The sequence below is a fragment of the Mytilus californianus genome, unplaced genomic scaffold, assembly GCF_021869535.1.
Source record: "Mytilus californianus isolate M0D057914Y unplaced genomic scaffold, xbMytCali1.0.p SCAF_14, whole genome shotgun sequence".
NCBI classification, from domain to species: domain Eukaryota; kingdom Metazoa; phylum Mollusca; class Bivalvia; order Mytilida; family Mytilidae; genus Mytilus; species Mytilus californianus.
This window is the reverse complement of record NW_026262626.1, coordinates 5710065-5729123: the sequence shown is the minus strand read 5'-3', so window position 1 is coordinate 5729123 and position 19059 is coordinate 5710065. Positions and strand designations below refer to the sequence as shown.

The 19059-nt window shown below is 31.4% G+C and overlaps 1 protein-coding gene across 2 annotated transcripts; it reads right to left on the bottom strand.

The window, feature by feature from the left end:
• Window positions 1–230: 230 nt before the first annotated feature.
• LOC127724088 (tumor susceptibility gene 101 protein-like) lies at window positions 231–12522 on the bottom strand. Of its 2 annotated transcripts, none has more exons than XM_052230945.1 (6): window positions 12392–12522; window positions 10512–10596; window positions 9494–9559; window positions 5078–5241; window positions 2789–2921; window positions 231–677 (listed from the first exon to the last, which is right to left on the bottom strand). In XM_052230945.1, exons 1-6 carry the CDS (start codon window positions 12416–12418, stop codon window positions 469–471), a joined length of 684 nt encoding a protein of 227 aa, XP_052086905.1. In that variant the 5' UTR covers window positions 12419–12522; the 3' UTR covers window positions 231–468. The 2 variants fall into 2 exon arrangements, with proteins under 2 accessions (XP_052086905.1, XP_052086904.1); XM_052230944.1 differs by lacking the exon at window positions 12392–12522 and adding an exon at window positions 12142–12278.
• Window positions 12523–19059: the final 6537 nt, after the last annotated feature.

Below are 19059 nucleotides of genomic sequence, written 5' to 3'. Positions count from 1 at the left end.
TATAATTTTGTTTATTTTTTATTCGGCCTTCCATCTCTTTTTTCATCTAAATTCATGATAAGGTATCATCAGAAGCAAACATGTTGCGAATTTTACTGGTGAATCATACGATGCCCAATAACACTGCAAAATATGTTGCTACAAATTGTCTTCAGCAAAGATGTTGATGCGTGTAAAATATCTTTTTGTCTAAATCCTTGCTTAATTTCAAATTTCCAAACAAATCGATATTTAAATTTCTATATGTTTATGACGATAAAGGTACAAAACAATTGACATATCAACACAACTAATGATAATAGATACTTATGTTTGGCTTTGATGTTTTTACCACTAAGAATGAAATGTTTTATTTTGCGAAAAAAAAGTCAGTCAATCTATTTATATTACAAAACAAATATCCATTACATTTCTTTCCCATATTGCATAATGTTATAAGTGTTAAAATTAGTCATGCATATTATTAAGTCACTCTGGCACAAACAATCGCACGACATTGTCTATTGGGCCACTGCAAATGGGACATTCTTTGTGCTGCTTCTTAAGACGTCGACAACAAGATTCGCAAGTAGCCAAATGTCCACATGGCTGGATTGTTACTTCTAGCGGATTTAATCTACACTCCGTACAAAGCAGTCTTCGGTCTGTGGCGGAAGCACATGAGCGTTGTCCAGCTTCTGCAAAGATAAATATTACGTGAATTCATTATAATTAAATCGATACATTAGTTTAAACATGTTTTGATTTTGTCACTATCGATAAAGAGGTATCGAAATATTAAAACAAGACTACAGTTGAAAAATTTACTCAAATGTCTCCATCTCTCTCTTTGATAAACAAAACATATCACATACCTTTCCAGGCATACTTTAACTAAAGCGTAACACACTGATAAAATTATGTTGATGCTTAATTAGAAAATTGCCTCAGTTTTTATGATATGCCTTCTGGATTTTAGTAAAATTAAACAGAGACTATGTATTCTAACATTTATCTCTGCCATAAGTAAAAATACTCATATGCTCTCATAAAACAAAATTAGTTCATGGTTTATATTTATATATTGGAAAGTACCATTTGCTCGTGTTTTTTTTCGGCAATTTGATAGTTATTATCCTAAATTAAACCATTGTCGTGACGTCAGCCTATTCATTTACCGTGGATTCTTTTTCTAGAATCAACGCTTCCTAAATCTGTCGCTGAAATGAACTCACCAAATTATATTCAATTGTTTCCTTTGTGTGCCTAATTTCATTAAGTTTGAATTAGCTAATTTACTGATTTCTGTTCACTAATGGAATTAATTTAAAAACTTACCTTTAATTTTAGTAATTTCTATATGCCTTCACTGGGAATCTAACCCGTCCCTGAAATCTGTTATGTGTGACTGACATTAACATATCGAAGAAACCTCTCGGCTACCAATGGGTTACAATTTAAATGTCTATTTTATATATATAAATGAACATATGATATACATCGGTACAACGAACACAAAGGGCTTGTACCTTTATATATACATAATAGGCAATCGTATAGTATAAGATGGTAGTCGCGAGGTTAGCATGGTTAAGATCAATGGGTTTAATGTAGGGACTTGTCGGTTTAGGTTCGAATCCATGTATTCTCTTTGTTGTCCCTATTCTTTAGTTTTCCTGTTGTTTTTTTGTTTTTTTCCACTTTTGTATGTTATTGTGGATATTTTTGTAATAATAGCGAGTTTTACCGTTTATTTTTTGGAGTATTATTGGCTAAATCACATATTTAAAACGAAATTGTCCATTTTTGTTTTATAAATATAGTATGATTTCATCTGTTTTACTACATAATTTTACGAATGTTTATTCGCAAATTCCACTGCGAGAAAATCGTGATGTGCCTAGAATTAGGCTTCGTGCTAGTAATTTCGGTAATATACTTATATATACTTTGTATATGCTCTTTGGTCGGGTTGTTGTCTCTCTGACACATTCCCCATTTGCATTCTCAATTTTATTAGAAATAAGTTCGAATATGTCTTATTTTGTAAAAACAGATAATATTCAGATGCCTGAAAATATAATGATCTTTAAAGGCAGACGTGTTGTGTTATATTTGTATTTTTTTAACCAATTAATTGTGATCTTAGATTTATTAATGCATCGTTGGACACGATAGCATGGTTATTTAAACTTACTTACAATACCTTCTAATTAAGAAAAGGCTTTAATTTTGAAAAGACATTAACACAATAGTTTAAGTTATAGATACAATGGATAAGCGTTGATTCATGAAAAACAAACCATTCGCCCTCCGGGCTCATGGTTTCTTTTTCAAGAATCAACGCTTCTCCATGCATTGTATCTATATAACTTATTCTATTTCGACTTTGATTCGATACACGTAAATTGGTTTTATTGAAAAACTTTATAGATGAAAAGTGTATATGCGACGATCTTGGATGATTGCAAGTTTTTTAACAGATAAGACAACCTGCAATATTATATATAAACACGAAGTGAAATGTGCAAAATTAAAAGAGCGTTTTTTCGCAACAATCAAGATTTTTGTATGTTGCCAATATAAAAACGAATTAAAAATACAAGGCTAATATTTTTACGCCAGTTGCACGTTTCGTCTACACAAGACTCATTAGTTGTGTTTGAATCAAAACAAACGGAAGACAAAATCAAATACAAATTTGTGACCATTAGAAACCGAGCATTTCTATAAGATGTGCCAAAAAATGTAAACATGTAAATTAAAAAATAAATGCCAAAATAAACTTATTTAAATATTAAAAACGCACCTTTTTGATATGGGTATTGTGGTTTGGAGAACTGATTAAGTTGTGGTTTACTGGTCGACCTTGCAAAAACTGGGGGTTCCTCTTCAAACACTATTGATAATAATTGAATTAAACCTAATAAATCTGAATCTGGCTGAAAATAGAAGAAGTAAAGGTTTTAATATTTTTAGAACAATATTAACTAAATCTTACTTTTCTGTGACATACTGTAAGCGTACTTTATGTGTATCAATTTCGGAAAGTTGTTGAAGCAGATTTCACTTTCAAGAATCGCGTGGTTTGAAGTTTATTAACCCAATAACAATACATAAGCAGACTGTTAGACAAGGAACTATTTTGTAATGTATGATTGAAGCACTCGAACGTGTTCAATCTTCCAAACGAACCGAACCCGTCTTTGTTCGGAAATATACAGTCAATTCTTATATCTTACCATCAATTGATGGACAATTTTTGAGGGAATATTAAAATCTGTTAAGTATTTCTAAAGAAATAAGAAATTAAAATGTATGAGTTTTGTCTAGTATATATTTTATCTTAGTTCTATAAAGTTGTTCGTCAAAATATTTAACTTATTAACATATTTCTTTTGTATGTACCACTTATGCACATAAAACCAATTGATTTGCAAACATGAACTCGGTAAAGATATCAAATGTCACACCCAATTTAATTTTTGATTTACTTATTGCTATTTAAATTTTAGTTTACAGTTCAATTAGTAGTCTGCATTATCCATTACTTTTCTTATTCCCAAATTTTAAAGTAGTACCTATAGAATTAGACTTTCGGGAGAAAAAAAACAACCAAAACGTATGAAATAAACAAACAAAAGTGCATTGAACTTATATCACGTCTGATAAACTATCAAAACTCAATCATGATGTTAAGATATGAATAAAGACACTTTACCGAGACTTTCTGTTGTACTATTCTTGTACAAGATATGCTAACGTTAAGGACAGTAGGTCGACCCTTCATCCTTTTTTTTTGTCAATCAGGATGTTTTGGTGACTAGCATGCCATGAAAAGCAAAGCATACTGATATAAAAATAAGGGAATATGGTATGATTGTCTAGAAGACAACTATCAAACAAATACCGTAAAGGATTATTCATACTATATTATATAGTTCTCAAGATTTACAAAAAAAGATTTTTTATGTATGAAACCATCTTACAAAGAAAATAATAAACTATATTATTGTCAATGAATATAACCACAAAAATGGGTTTGCTTCTTTTGTCCTTTCGATACCAGAACAATTAGATTCAAATACACAATGTTTTTAGCAAAGAAGGAAAAAATTGAACTTCCAAATATTAAAAACATTTAGATTCGAGCTGTTATAAATTATGAATACCCTTTATAAAACAAATACGGACATGGCCTATTTTGTTTGGTCATGTTCAGGCTATTTATATGGTCAGGCATAAAAGAATACATAAAGTCTGCACAAATATACAAAAATAAAATTGGGAATGGAAACGGGGAATGTGTCAATGAGACAACAACCCGACCAAAGAGCAGAAAACAGCTCAATGACACCAAGGGATCTTCAACACAGCGAGAACATCCCACACCCGGAGGATATGGATACGTTCACACACACACACACACACACACACACACACACACACACACACACACACACACACAGATAAACACAAATACACACATTTACACAAAACACTGCATGACAATTGGTTAAAACCATTCACAGACTTTGATTTATATCTGTTTGTGGTGAAAAGTAGAGACAATCTTAAAAATGTTCCTTGAAAATCATGAAAATAAACTAGTTCATGCAAACACTAGTAATGTAACATATTTTATGCATTTTCATTAGTACCTTGAAAGCAATAAATAAATTGATGAAAAGAATGTGCATTTGCTTTCGTTCGCTTTTAACGTACATTTTGTTAGTCCACTAATCGAGTTTAAGAAGGTGAATGTTTAGTGCTAAACATACCAGATTTAAAAAATTTCTACACGTTTTTCAACATCCCCACATTTTATGTGCATGTTCCAAGTAAACAAGCTCTCCAACCATTCTAAATGTTTTTGTCTTTTAGGAAATTTAATGTTGATGGCGCATATTAAATAATCTCTGCTACTTTTGAAATTTTTCATGACTCTGACTGATCAAAGAGCTCGAACTATTGCAAAGTTTATTGTTAACGATGGTAGATTGACCTCAATATATCTTTTGTTTTTTAGTGGCTTTGGGTTGATGTCGCTTTCCGTTTACCGCGTAAATCCTTTAAGGGCAATTTGTTATTTACTTACATATTTCCAGTCTTGGAGATATGGCAGATCTACTTTACCGTTGCAATCAACATTTGGTCCTTGTTTTATCCGCATGGTATTTGTTGGTTTCACATAGACTATAGGCGGCTTGTATGGATGTGTGTCGAGTAGAAAGATTCCGATTGGTATGTTGAAAATATTACCTGAATTAAGAAACGTAATAATAAGATACTTTCAAGGAACTTTACGTAGGAACTATTTTGTTGTTTCATTGTTTGTGCAAAGTCGTTTGAAATGATTTGATCATCATCGTGCGGATGAAATAACGTTAAAGTATATAATGAGCTCTTCATTTTTTTTAAATTGGTATGACCTGTCTGTTTGTTTTGTTCACACATTGTTGTCAATATAATGGAATTTTATGCGACTGTCATACAAGGGACAGGTTTAGCTAGCTATAAAACCAGGTTTAATCTACCATTTTCTACATAAGGAAATGCCTGTACCAAGTCAAGAATATGACAGTTGTTTTCCATTCGTTCGATATGTTTGAGCTTTTGATTTTGCCATTTGATAAGGGACTTTCCGAATTGAATTTTCCTTGGAGTTCGGTATTTTTGTTATTCTACTTTGTTTCAGTTCATGTTCACTGATTGTATAATATTATCATAGTGGATTTATAACTTTCTAAAACGTATACCAATTTATAAAAAGCCCAAAAGAAACAATTAACAATCCATTGACGTATTATAATGTATCAGCATTTCGTGCGTATTTTAGACCAGACGCCATCACAATTCATTCAAGATTACCTCCGAAGAATGAAGAATATCATTTGACCCAATATCAATATAAAAATAAAAAGACAGACAAGTAGGTGCAATCGTATAATGACGATTTGTCTAGGTCTGTTTGACTATATGTAAAAAAGTTTGTAAATCATTGTTTCACCTATATAAGAATTACGTTTTGGGGGGCAAATCAGTCATTGCTGTTGTTCTTCCTGCATGTTCCCTTTATCCCTTTTCAATGTTGACATTCTTTTATTTTAAGTAACTGGATATGCTGCACACAGAATCAACCAATGTCGATCTAATGAACCAAATTAAAGGTCTCATGAACACGGATTCAAAGATTCAAATGGTGTTGAATTATTGACATGCAAGATAATACTTCAGTGATGCTATTGAGCTTATTTTGACAAAATTGAATCAAACTGTTGGCTTTTAGCGAAATATAATTTCAATATTTCGCTTTTATAAATGTTTAAAACAGAAGAAATATTATATTTGTTTTGTCAAATCGTAGATATTGCCCCTTTAATGTCTTACTTTGCTCGTCTAAATCTATTTAGTACAATAAACAAAATAGTTATCATTGTTTTTAGATTCATTAACAGATCGAGTAACTTAAATGAACTGCATAATCTCCAAAATAAATGCATGCCGATTTATTCCTTTAGATATCAAACACGCATCAGTTTAGTTTACGCTAAAAGAGATACCAAAGGGACATTCAAACTCATAAGTCGAAAATAAACTGACAACGCCATGGCTAAAAAAGAAAAAGACAAACAACAGTACACAAAACACAGCATAGAAAACTAAAGAATGAGTAACACGAACCCCACCAAAAACTCGGGGTGAAAGTTTGGATGTTATAGTTTTTCTGTTGAAGTCGGTTCTAGTTTTTACGAATGCAATATTTTCATCAAAATATAGCTTATTATCTATTTAGGTACATAACCTATTCCAAATTATCGATTATAAACATTTTTTTATTTGTTTTCACTTAAATAAAATATTTGTATTTTAATTATTTTTTTTTTTTATTTTCACTAATATCTCTTCTGAAGGAAGTTTTACGCTGAATATTTTATTTGAAGCTGTTGCTGTTCCCTTTTGATATAACATTGTCGAATCTATAATTTCTTCTTTACTCATAACCATAAGCTATTTGGCATGTCGGTGCACACCTTTAATGCTTCGGACCCATAAAAGTATAAAGTATTATTTTCATTCACACATTACCCTTTCCGTGAGTTTAAAGATTTGTTGTATTGCTTTGTATTTATGACCTGGTCAAAATTGCTAGATCTTCTGATCAGATCAGTCTTTAATCAACTATTATTAAACACTCAAATACATTGTTGGAAAGAGGTGGAATTTGATATCAAAGAGTCTGATTACTACACATAAAACCATTCATTACACATATTTGTTACAATAAAATGATAGAATGGTATTTATTTCTATTCGGCGTAGAAACAGAGTATTTAAAATAATATGACACCCATAATCAAAATAGATCAAAAAGACAGAGAGTGAGTACTAATGGCAGAATTTTGTTCTTGTTTGTGTTTTAGATAAATATTTTAACTTTGATAAAAATCGTTTTTCAACAATTTCTAACAATTAAACGCTTTTAAACAGTTAAAACAAATACGACATAATAGCGTTGCAGCCTCACAATAAAAATAAGGAGTTGTGTTAAGATTGCAAATGAGATAACTATCCAGCAAAACACGAAGGACAAAGATGTTAAAAAAACAGGTCATCGTATGACTTTCAACAATTAACACACCCCATACCGTAAAATATCCCGTATAAGGCCCCAGGATGACTAAATGGAAAACAATTTAAAAAGAGAAAAACTAATCAAAGTACACAGAGAAACCTTTCGTTTTTCGTATCATGCAAAAATTGGTAGAATTTTTTTATTAAAGTGCACTGATTTTGAATGAATTTATGGCAAATGTCTTCATAAGGGTCCAAATGAACGGAAAAACCGTCTCTATTTCCAGATTATACCTGTTTTAAAAATGAAACTTTTATATTGAACAAAACAAACAGTCCAAAGACAATATGGGAGACAAAATGCTGAAATCTTTATAAAGAATTCTAATTACATGAATTGATACAAGACTGCGTATGAAAGAAGACATGAATAAATTATTTTAAGATATTTGCCATAATGAAAATACATTATTTGTACAAAATTTTTATAGCAGTTTAGATATCCATTTAAATCTGTATTTTGGTATGTAAATTGATATCGGAAAATTTTTAACATTTTGTTAGTTTGTTGAAAGGTGTTGGGACGGTGGTGTAACGACATAACATTCGAACAAACTAAAAATCGTCAGGAAAGAGCTTAACTTATTATATATCAGTACTAAGCACCACAATTAATAATACAAAGATCATAGACACAAAGTGGTCATTTAAAAGAAACCTCCAAGTTACTGATGACGAGTGCAAAGCCAAATTTCAACTTATGAATAAATCAACGTTCAGAATACATTATAGTTAAAATGGGATTGAAAACAGTCGACCAAAAAAAAATCAAAATAGGGTTAGACCATATGCGCTGACAAGGTAGGTATTTCTTTCTACGCATGCCTCAAAAGTTAAACTTTTTAATATTCAAACAAAGCCGGTAGTAATTTACTTTGAACAAAGTTCATATGTTATATCGATGACATACTATATGTCTAGCTAAGACATTGTAACTTTCAACCCAGTCGTGATCGAGAACATAAAACTTGTGGAGTGTAGTTTTCAGTCCTGTTCGACAGATGCTACGGTAATGCTTGTGTAGCAAATAGTGTAAACATATAGGAATTTCAGTAGGTGATAGTAATTGCGTATGAGTAAGATCATTAGATAATAATTCGATTTTTAGGGTCTGATATTGAAGGGGTTAATAATATTAACGGTACCAATTTTACTCTCCAGTGATGCTCAAGGCAAAAACTTTATACTAACGTTAAGGAACTGATTAAAACAAAAAAAGGTCATACGTATATCAAAACACAGACAAGGAAATAAGGAGACCCATTCCTTTTTTCCAAAATAACTAGTTTTTAAAAAATTTAATAAAACAATATCTGCATTTTCATGCCAGGACAGAAGTATACCAACTACTAAGCAGGTGATACCCTCAGGAACTAACAGTTCTCCAGCAGAGATTTCGACCCAGTGGTAGTAAAAACGATAAACGGTACTAATTTCATTGTATTTGATACACATTACGACACTAAATGTCTCTTCAGTGCTGCTCGAGGCCAACATATTTAAACGTCTAAAACCTTGTACCAACATTGAAAAGCTGATATAGCAAAACATGACTAAAAGTATGATACAGCCAAGCCTGGACAAGGAACCAGATATCTGCTAATAATAAAGGTGAACACGCTTTTGTATTCACGAAATTTCAATGTCATTAATTCAAATCTTTTTGGTGTATAGGTAATGAAAGCGCATTTCTGGATTCAATTTCATAAGGAACTCTCAAACGCAAATAATTTAAAGCCAGGGATGTACAAATACTTCAATATTTTAGGAGCAAACAGGACATCAACAGCCAAAAAGACCAAATCCACAAGTCATGAATGTGTAAACATACAAATGAAAACGTGTACATTAGGTCGTGTAGCAAACTAAAAAGAAATACCTCTATAATTTACTGGTATAGTTCCATCTAAGTTAACCAGATCTTTTCGTGAACCATCATTAAATACTGAAATAAAAGGTTTAAGCTATTATATTTAGAAAGAAATACTAGTACTCAAAATACATGACTAATCACAACACTAGTTTAATATATAGAACATTTAAAGGGAATACAAAATTGTAGTCCAAATTTAAGTACAATGCTTGCATTTATCAACATTTGCATTCAATAGCCAACAACTAAGGCTTTTGGGGTATATTTGATAATACAATTAAAAATAGTTTGTATGTTTATTGTTCAAATGTCGACTATGATTTGTTGATGTTTTGGTCATGAATATTCACAAACATTAGAACCTGCAGGTTGCCAAACGTAAGTTAATATTTTGTTATATCAAATTTCTGGTAGAATTTATACCACCAACTAAAGAATTTATTGTATATCAACGTTGTATTAAGTCCGGCACATACGAATTTACCCGATTTTAGGTAGATTTCAGTTATTACACCATCCTGATACCGAAAAAAAGATCATATGAATCACGCAGTATATTCGACTGTAGAATAAATTACATCAACATCCGACTCCTAAAGAGAAATAGACGTACACATAAATAAAACAACAATAACCAACAATAAACAAAATATTTTCCAGATGGTGTGATGTGATACAAGCTAAATAGTATGGAGTTTAGCATATTTTGGCTATCTAGACCATATGTCGTAAAAGTAAAACACATACAAAAAACCTCCATAGGGCAGTGACAAACAAGATGACCACCTACTTGTACAAGGGAAAATTTTAGCGCATAATTTAAAAAGTAGGATAAATGATTTACTCGCTTCTACAGAAAACTTGCTTATGTAGCCACAGCTGTTTGATGAATACTTACTACCACTCATGAGAACAAAAACTAGAAAGAGATACAACCGGTTTCTAAAACGTTATAGTGATTTTTTTACGTAGTTTTGTTTTGAGTTAAAGAAACTCTCTTCACTTGCTCTTAAATATTACTTACTGAACGGTCCGTGGCTTGGTCTCAAGTCTTTATATTGGGAAAATACTCCCAAAATGTCCTGTTTTGCTAGATCTGCACATTTGTACTGAAATTGCAATAGAGTATTTCATTTAAGTGAAATACTGGTAACTGAAGTTTTCCCCATGAAACTGCATCGAACAAAATTGAAAACAACAATGTAATGACATGTGCCATATATTTTGTATATAAATAAGATTGATCTATCTTGCTGTAATCTCACATGAGATCATGCTCAGCTTCTGGTGTTTTCTCTGTGGTGTTTAGTTGACTTGTAAGTCTTTTGATGTTTTCGGTTTTTACCATGCCGTTGTGAGTTTCTCTTCGACTCATAGGGGTTTGAATGTTCCTTTGTTATCTTCCTATCCTTTTTGTTTCGTTTTAAAATTCAGAAACACAATATCAAACTTTACGAGTTCTTGCAATCTCATATATGCGATCAATGGAGCGTTATACATAAAACTGAAACAAGAAGGTCAACTTCGTATCTGTATCCTTTTCTTGAAACCGACACGTACAGATGTACACCTGTAACTAAGAATATATGACAGATACCTGAGAAGTCGTCTGATCTTTAAATTAACCGATGGCGTTCTTTTCCTTAGCTTGAAATTTTGATTGAGTATGGATTCGTATTGCGGTCATGAATAGAAGGAGACTCTTACGCTGTCGACGCCTGTTGCTGCCCCGATTGTTTAGTTTGAAGTTCATGTACTTCCCTTTTTTATATTGAACACACATCACAATAGTTTTATTTCTAAACTTATTGAAACCTCTGTTTTCTTCTTATCTTCAATCCTTGTTTAAATGTTTAAACTGTTATTTACGATGAAATGCAGTTTGTTCAAGTTGACAACTCTTTATTATCACTGACATAAATATTGACAATTTCAAGAAGGAGATGGTTTTCACTTTCTTCGTCAAGTTTTCTACAGATTCGGGTATGTTATTTTGCTAAAAACTGATTTGTTTCTGACTTTGGTGGAAATGGGAATAGGGTTCTAAATGGTTGAAAATCACTTGTTTTGATTACACCAAACAACACACCCAACAAGAAAATCTTTGTCACTTCCAAAATACAGTTTAAATTCAGTCTAATTATATGTCTTTGCCTGATCATTTTACATTTTCTTTGTTGCACTGTCTACTTAATTTTTTTCATCCTTTTTTAAGAATAATTGATGAAATGTAATTCTTAATATCATTTAATTTTTATAAAGAGGTCATACGATATCAACATTGATTGTACGGTAGTATCATATAAAGAAGGAATGAAAAATTATCATGTTTAGTCTTGGATACATCAGCCTTAGATCAGAAGCCTTAAAATTGGTACCGTCAATGTTATTGGCTAAAGCGGATATTTGTTTTTTGCTCTACGGGCATACAGGAAACATTTTCCGAACAAGATAACCTTAGTAAGATTGTGGCCAAGTTTGATTTAGATTTGCCCGGTGAGAAAAAAGATGAAGCGATGGACGAAATGATGGCAATAGTTGATAAAGGCATTTGGTTAACGATAAAAAAAAAATGAAAAGAAAATTAGAGATTGATTAAATAATTTAAATTACTGACTAATCTACCAAACTTGGCTGTATAAAAATAAACTGACCTTGGAGAGATACAATTTCAGTATCTGTTCATTACTTCCCATCTTTAATACTTTGTAATTATAGCTTTACTCTATGACACCACAAACTAAACGTGGATGTGGCAAGTCTATTTATATTTCTAGGGAAAAAGACGAAAGAAGGAAAAGATCAAATCTATTTAAAAGTGGAACTTCCTGGTGACTTGATTTTAAATTTATCGATGAGTTACCTAGAAGACAAAACAAAACTTTTTTGTGGATTCATATATACGTATGCAATCGTTATTGTATTCATCATTATAAATAGATTATTATGGCTGTTTGGGGGGTACTTCTTCTTCTTCTTCTTGTATTTTGTTCTCTAATCTAAATGGAGGATTGCAAAACTTATGGTTTGTAACCTGAAATGCCAAATAAATATTTAATCAATAATAGTTACATTTGAAATGCTTATCGGAGCATCTATTTAAATGAAAGTTAGAATAAATTGTATCAATCAATCTCTACGAATAAGCATACCTAAGGAAAAATTGAGTCTATCGGGAAATAAAGGCCAAACAGACCGAATTTCTAAACAATGTGACATCATTATCGAGAATCTTTATGAAAATCAACCTTATTTGTGATAAACGCGTTTGATATGACAATAGGAGTATACCCATAATGATCACATGATCATACATGCATGGTTGAAACACTCATATGGACTGGAACATATGTACAAATCCTAAAAAGTTTGAAGGCTCTGATAATGGTATGGTACTTCAAGAATTAGCTCGCAACATAACAAACTGTAATAGCTTTAATCAAAACTGTTACAAACTGTTAATTATAGGTGTAAATTTTAACAAAATGAGTAATGCAAAGTTTGAGGGTTCAGGCATGAAATATGTAGGTGTAGACGCTTAATCAAGGCAGGTTCACAATTTTTACGCACCAAACCAACATTCCCCATAGCCGAATTTACACTTTGTACAGTCCAGGAAACAATTAATGAAATTTTGATACATGTATTATAACTCAATATTTAAAAAAGTGTTTTCTTTTGGTTATATGAGTCAGGAGCTTGTTGTTCAGTGGTTGTCGTTTGTTGGTGTGGTTCAGAAGTGTTTTTCATTTCTCGTTTTTTTTTATATAGATTAGACCGTTGGTTTTCCTGTTTGAATTGTTTTACACTAGTCATTTTAGGGCCCTTTATAGCTTGCCATGGCTCCGTGTTGAAGGCCGTACTTTTACCTATAATTGTTTACTTTTTATACATTGTGACTTGGATGGAGAGTTGTCTCATTGGCACTCATACCACATCTTCTTATTTATACTTAATGATAAAACTTTACAATAACAAAAACCCCTTCTCTCTCTGTCCGTGTTCAGAATCTTATCGATGCATTAGATTTTGTTATACAACTTCCAAATATAAAACTTTAGACGGTGCCTGTTTAATACGTTATTATCCGGTGGAAAAACTGATTTTACAATTACAAAAAGAAAACAGTTTTTCAATGTTTGGGGTTTTTTGTAAACAAGGACGAAATCAATAATAATGAAACAAATTCACAAGATATTCCGGTAATTAGTAATATTAAATATAAACTATATTAACAAAATTGTCAAGTAATATTAGCATGTGTCTTTAAATAAGACGATCGACTATAAGAACAGCAGGTATAAGAATGTTTGCATAAAACTAATTAACAATGGTTGTATGCTCACAAATTCCTAGCTCATCTAGTTTTCTGCTGGCTATATATGTCCCAGGAACTAGCTAATACTCTGTCTATATACGACCTCAAACTAGACCAAATGTATTCTTACAAAAATATCAACAAGATGGAAAGAATGAAACAGCATATTGGGTTTTTTTTCTTCAAATTTGACCATAATGGCAAACTGAGAAGAGTTTTATTAGATTTTATTAACTTAATGCGATCACTACATTATTGAGGCAACCTTTCCTAATAATTATTAAAAAAAAGAAGTAAAATCGTATAACGGACAATCGCTTCTGTCAATGCTGTCGCATTTTTTAAAATTTAGATACACATAACTTTAAATGTTGATGTTGGTGAATAGTTGACAGCACAGAATAGATGGAGAATGATTGTGAAATGTTGAAATATTTCTACCCCAAGTTATAGATTGCCGTAGTCGTATTTGGCACACATTTTCGGAATTTTCGGTTAAAAATACTTTTCAACTTTGTATGTGATATCGCTTTCAGACTATTTTAATTGGATCACCACCGATGAGACTAATGTAGACGAAACGCGCATCTGTTGTACCAAATAGAAAAGCTGATATCTTTGATGAGTGTTCATAGTGATTAGTAGGGATCAATTGTGCTTACTGAAATAAGTAAGTCCCTGACAAAGGAATTGCATTATATACTTAAAACATATTTATTTATTTCAGAAAGAATATCCTATGCATGCGAAAATATCATATCATGCATACATCTGGAATGATAATTGTCTCGACAACCTAAATCTTAAATTAATGATTAAAATAACTATTGGTAAATATTGTTTTATTCATTTTTCAACATTGACAGAAGTAAATTTAAATCGTTAATAGTAAAAGAACGAAGTGCTTGATAACTAACTTGTTGTTAATTGGAAAATTTCGAGACTTGTAAAGACATATATATTTCAAATAACACAGTTGGAAAGATAGTTTAATAAATCATACATTATCATGCTATAACTTTGATCTAATATTAAAGATTTTAAACACATGTTTAAGGTATATTTAGTATATTGAAACTTGCCACGAATCCAATCAACATATATAAGTTTTAATTATTTTCCCTTGTAGCTGTTTTTCTGAGTCACCAAAAGCACGGGTAGTAACCTCGTCATATCGAGAAGCGTTTAGTACAGTGATTTTGTCATAGTTTTGTTAAGATGAACATGGTTGTGTTAAGTTACTTCCCCGAACGATTGCCTCAGTTCTTTTCAAACGAGAAAATAAAAAGCAAATAAGATGTTTTAATTTGCATTGTTAGTCAAACGATCTACATTGGAATTGTTGTTTTCAAGAAACTAACGCAGAATAAGCAAACTATCGAAATTGCTATGGTTTGGTTAAGTTATGACATGGTTCGGTTAAGTGTCTAAAAATTCGTCATGGTTTTGATCAAGTTTGTCATGGTTTAGATCCAAATTAATATATATGTGTTTCAGCTCAATATTGATAGTTTGTTTAAAAATGCTTGTAATTAAACGAAGTTACATAATTTACGAACTGACTAAGAAGAAAAAAAGCCTTTTAAACCAAAATTAGATGCTGTAATTGGCAAAGCGTACATTAAACAATTTAACTGTTCGTGACTTGTCTTTGAATGCAAATCGTACTTCTACGAGTGTCTTGTAAAAGAATTATGAATAAATGATCACTCATGTAATCCCACATACAAAAACATCATTTGACAAGAATGAGATTTTGATGATTCATAAGTCCTTAATAGCTTCAATAAACATTACCTTGAGCAGCAAATCGGATGACTTACCTTGTTTGTATTGGATACCTAAGCTTCACAAAATTCCATACAAACAGCCGTACATTGCCAGCTCATCTGCATATTCGACGAAAGAATTGTCCATTAGATTGACAAAGATTCTTTCCGCAATGAAAGAGGGTTTTCAGAAATACTGTGAAACTGTTTACTCGTGTAGTGGTATTAACCATATGTGGATTTTAAAAATCTCTTAAAGACCTTCTGAATAAATGTAAATCTCGATTTTTCTCTGAAATTAGTTCTATAAAAACTTTTAATTTTTCAAACTTGTATACCACCATTCCCTATGTGTAATTGAAACATCGTCTAAAAGAAATAATTTAAATCTACAATGCTTTTCAACATAAAAATTATTTATTACTTTTGGATACCATACGGCATATTTTGTTAATAGTGAACAAAAAATAAAACATGCTACACAGAGGAACAAGTGACCAGTATGCTGGAGTTTCTTATTGACAACATATTTGTTGAATTTGGAGGTCGACTTTGTCACCAAATTGTCGGTATTTCTATGGGAGCGAACTGTGCGGCAGCGACCTCTTCTTATCTTCATATGAGTCGGAGTTTCTTCAGACATTTGTAAAAAAAAACAAGAAGATGAAAGAAGCCAGATCATTTAATTTCACATTCATAAATATTGTTCTTTCCATTAACAATCCAGACTTTTCTGATTGAATTCCATTAATATATCCCCCAGAACTAGAAATTAAAGGAACAACAGACACGGCTTCCTCTGTCTTATATTTAGACAATTATACCTCGAATTTGACACGAGCGGTCATCTTAGTACTAGAATCTATGACAAACGAGACGATTTTAATTTTAAAATTATCAGTTTCTCCAACCTCAGTATCAATATACCAACTTCTCCTGCATATGGGATATACATTTCCCAACTCATTCGATATGCAAGAGCTTGCAGATGCTACTCAGACTTTGTAAACCGTCACCAGTGTCGGAACAGAAAGTTGATGAACCAGTGGTATGTCAAAGAACGTCTCGTCCTTTTTCCAAAAAAGTTCATCGGAAGACCTTGTGGGTAAATATTCCTTTTCAACTTCACAAATAATAAACGATGGTCTTTAAGTATAGATTCTAAGTACTGACGTTGTTTGTCACCTTAATGACGTGTTGTGGCACTCTTTTTTTATTGTCTTTGTAAATCATCACTTTAACTGTTGAGTCTATTTTTGCCCCAATGCATTTGACGTGGCTCGGTACTTATACATCCCGTCATTGTGTTATAGTGCTATGGTAAATTTTTGTATTCTTGTCTTTCGTTTTTGCTTATGTGCTTTGTCTATATGCCTTTTTGTTTTTCTTTGTTGAAATATTTGTTTTGTTTTTATAGTGATTAAGATTATAACACAATGTTGCCTGCTGTACCCTTATTTTTGACATTTTTACCTATTATGTCTGTTTGTTTTGTTCACACATCGATGTCAATATAATGGAATTTTATGCGACTGTCATACATGTGAGAGTTTAAGCTGGCTATAAACCAGGTTTAATCCACCATTTTCTACAGAAAAAAAAATGTCTGTACCAAGTCAGGAATATGACAGTTGTTATCCATTCGTTTGATGTGTTTCAGTTTTTGATTTTGTCATTTGATTAGGGACTTTCCGTTTAGAATTTTCCTCGAAGTCCCGTATTTTTGTTATTTTGCTTTTATGATTCAAATATTCACTGCTCTTTTAAACTATCTTTTGAGATAATAATTACAAAAACAGAAAGCGCTGCTTCTGTTTCACATAGATTATTTTCTCCATTTGTCCATGATTGACTCTGTCGACGATATCGTGAGCGGCATCACTTGTAAAATTTGTAAAGACGTCTACTTAAAGTTGCAAAACGTATCAGCTAGTCAAAAAGTATTTTTTTTCTACTAAACTATATATCTGTTGTTTTATTTTGAACCAGATGAATAAAAGGAGATTTCGGGTTATACGCCCATGCTATAGTATCCCAACTACAAAACTAACCAAACGATATCAAGAGGACACCATAAGTCTTCAACCATCCACGAAACAAAATGGTAACGCGTGACATGGACAACAGTTAAAACTTATATGTTTTATAAACTATTAGTAAAATTAAAATAAAAATTAAAAAAATACACACAAGTTCCGAATTTAAATATATGAAAAATCACAATTCCGAATTAGAATGAAGCCGATTTAATGTCCACTTTTATCAATTATTATTACGAACGAATAGAAATGATTATGTTTTTGTAATATTGTATACATTGGTTTTTTCAATTATATTTTTTTTTACATATAATTTTGTCGGAGCCTTTTATAGCTTGCTAAAAGGTATGGATTTTGTTCATTGTTGAAGGCCGTACGACGACATATAGTAGCTTACATCTATGTCATTTTGGTCTTGGATGAATAGTTATTGGCAATCAGACCGCATGTACTTAATATATATAATACTACATTGAATGTGCGTATATATGTCCTTTTGTATTCCAAATAAAACGATTTAAAAAAGAGTATTTCAATATATATAATGTCTGTTTATTTTGATCGTTACTCTTCCTTCATTCACGAATAGAATCACATAACTGAACCATGTTCAACATGAAATAAACCATGACACGAATGAACCAAACCATGACACCGAATATTCTGTAATCTCAAATTGTGTGCAGTAGGGGCTGTTTTTCAGGAAAATTGACGGCAATTTTATATCATAACAAAATATGTGATGTAGCAGACAGTAAGCAAACCACTTTTTTTTATTCAATAGAAACGAATCACAACTTTTAAATTTTGACATACGCAAGCATTATTCTGTGTCAAATTAATAACTATATGATACAAATTTTGATGTACTAACATATTAACTATAAACAAAGATACTTAACCAGCTTGAATTTGTTGTCATTAGTTCCTTTAATAAACTATTCGAATGTTTATATTTTGACACTGTTTGTCATCAAAAACACTTAACACAACCATGTTAGTCTTAACCAAACTATGACAAAATCACTGTACTAAACGCTTCTCGATATGACGAGGTTACTACCCGTGAAAAGAAATAAGTTTACACAATGATGTGAGTGGTGATGGTGACGTTGTTAATGTACTTGACTAAATGTTCATCAGTTCCTGGTTAAAGTTGCAAAATGCAATACAAATCTAAAATGATTCCCCGTTCATTTTTAAATTAATTTCCTTTAACATATGGTGTTTATGGTTAATATGGATGCAAATTTCAGATATATGAATTCAGACATAACATGTGTACCCATATATTTAATATTTATATTCCATGCCTAAGCATATAGTAATAAAAAACCCAACTAAGACACAACGTTAGCTAACTGTTGAATTTGCAATCTGTTGAAAGATATTGTGAGAGATAAAAATGTTTAATTTTATTTTTTGAAGTATTAAACACTTGATGGA

Excerpts from the sequence above, each read along its gene's own strand:
- LOC127724088 (XM_052230944.1), bottom strand. The coding sequence starts at position 12,183 with ATGGGAAGTAATGAACAGATACTGAAATTGTATCTCTCCAAG. Across the intron at positions 10,597-12,141 it reads TGAAATTGTATCTCTCCAAG|TACAAATGTGCAGATCTAGC; the intron begins GTCAGTTTATTT and ends TTGCAATTTCAG. Across the intron at positions 678-2,788 it reads ACAATACCCATATCAAAAAG|AAGCTGGACAACGCTCATGT; the intron begins GTGCGTTTTTAA and ends TTATCTTTGCAG.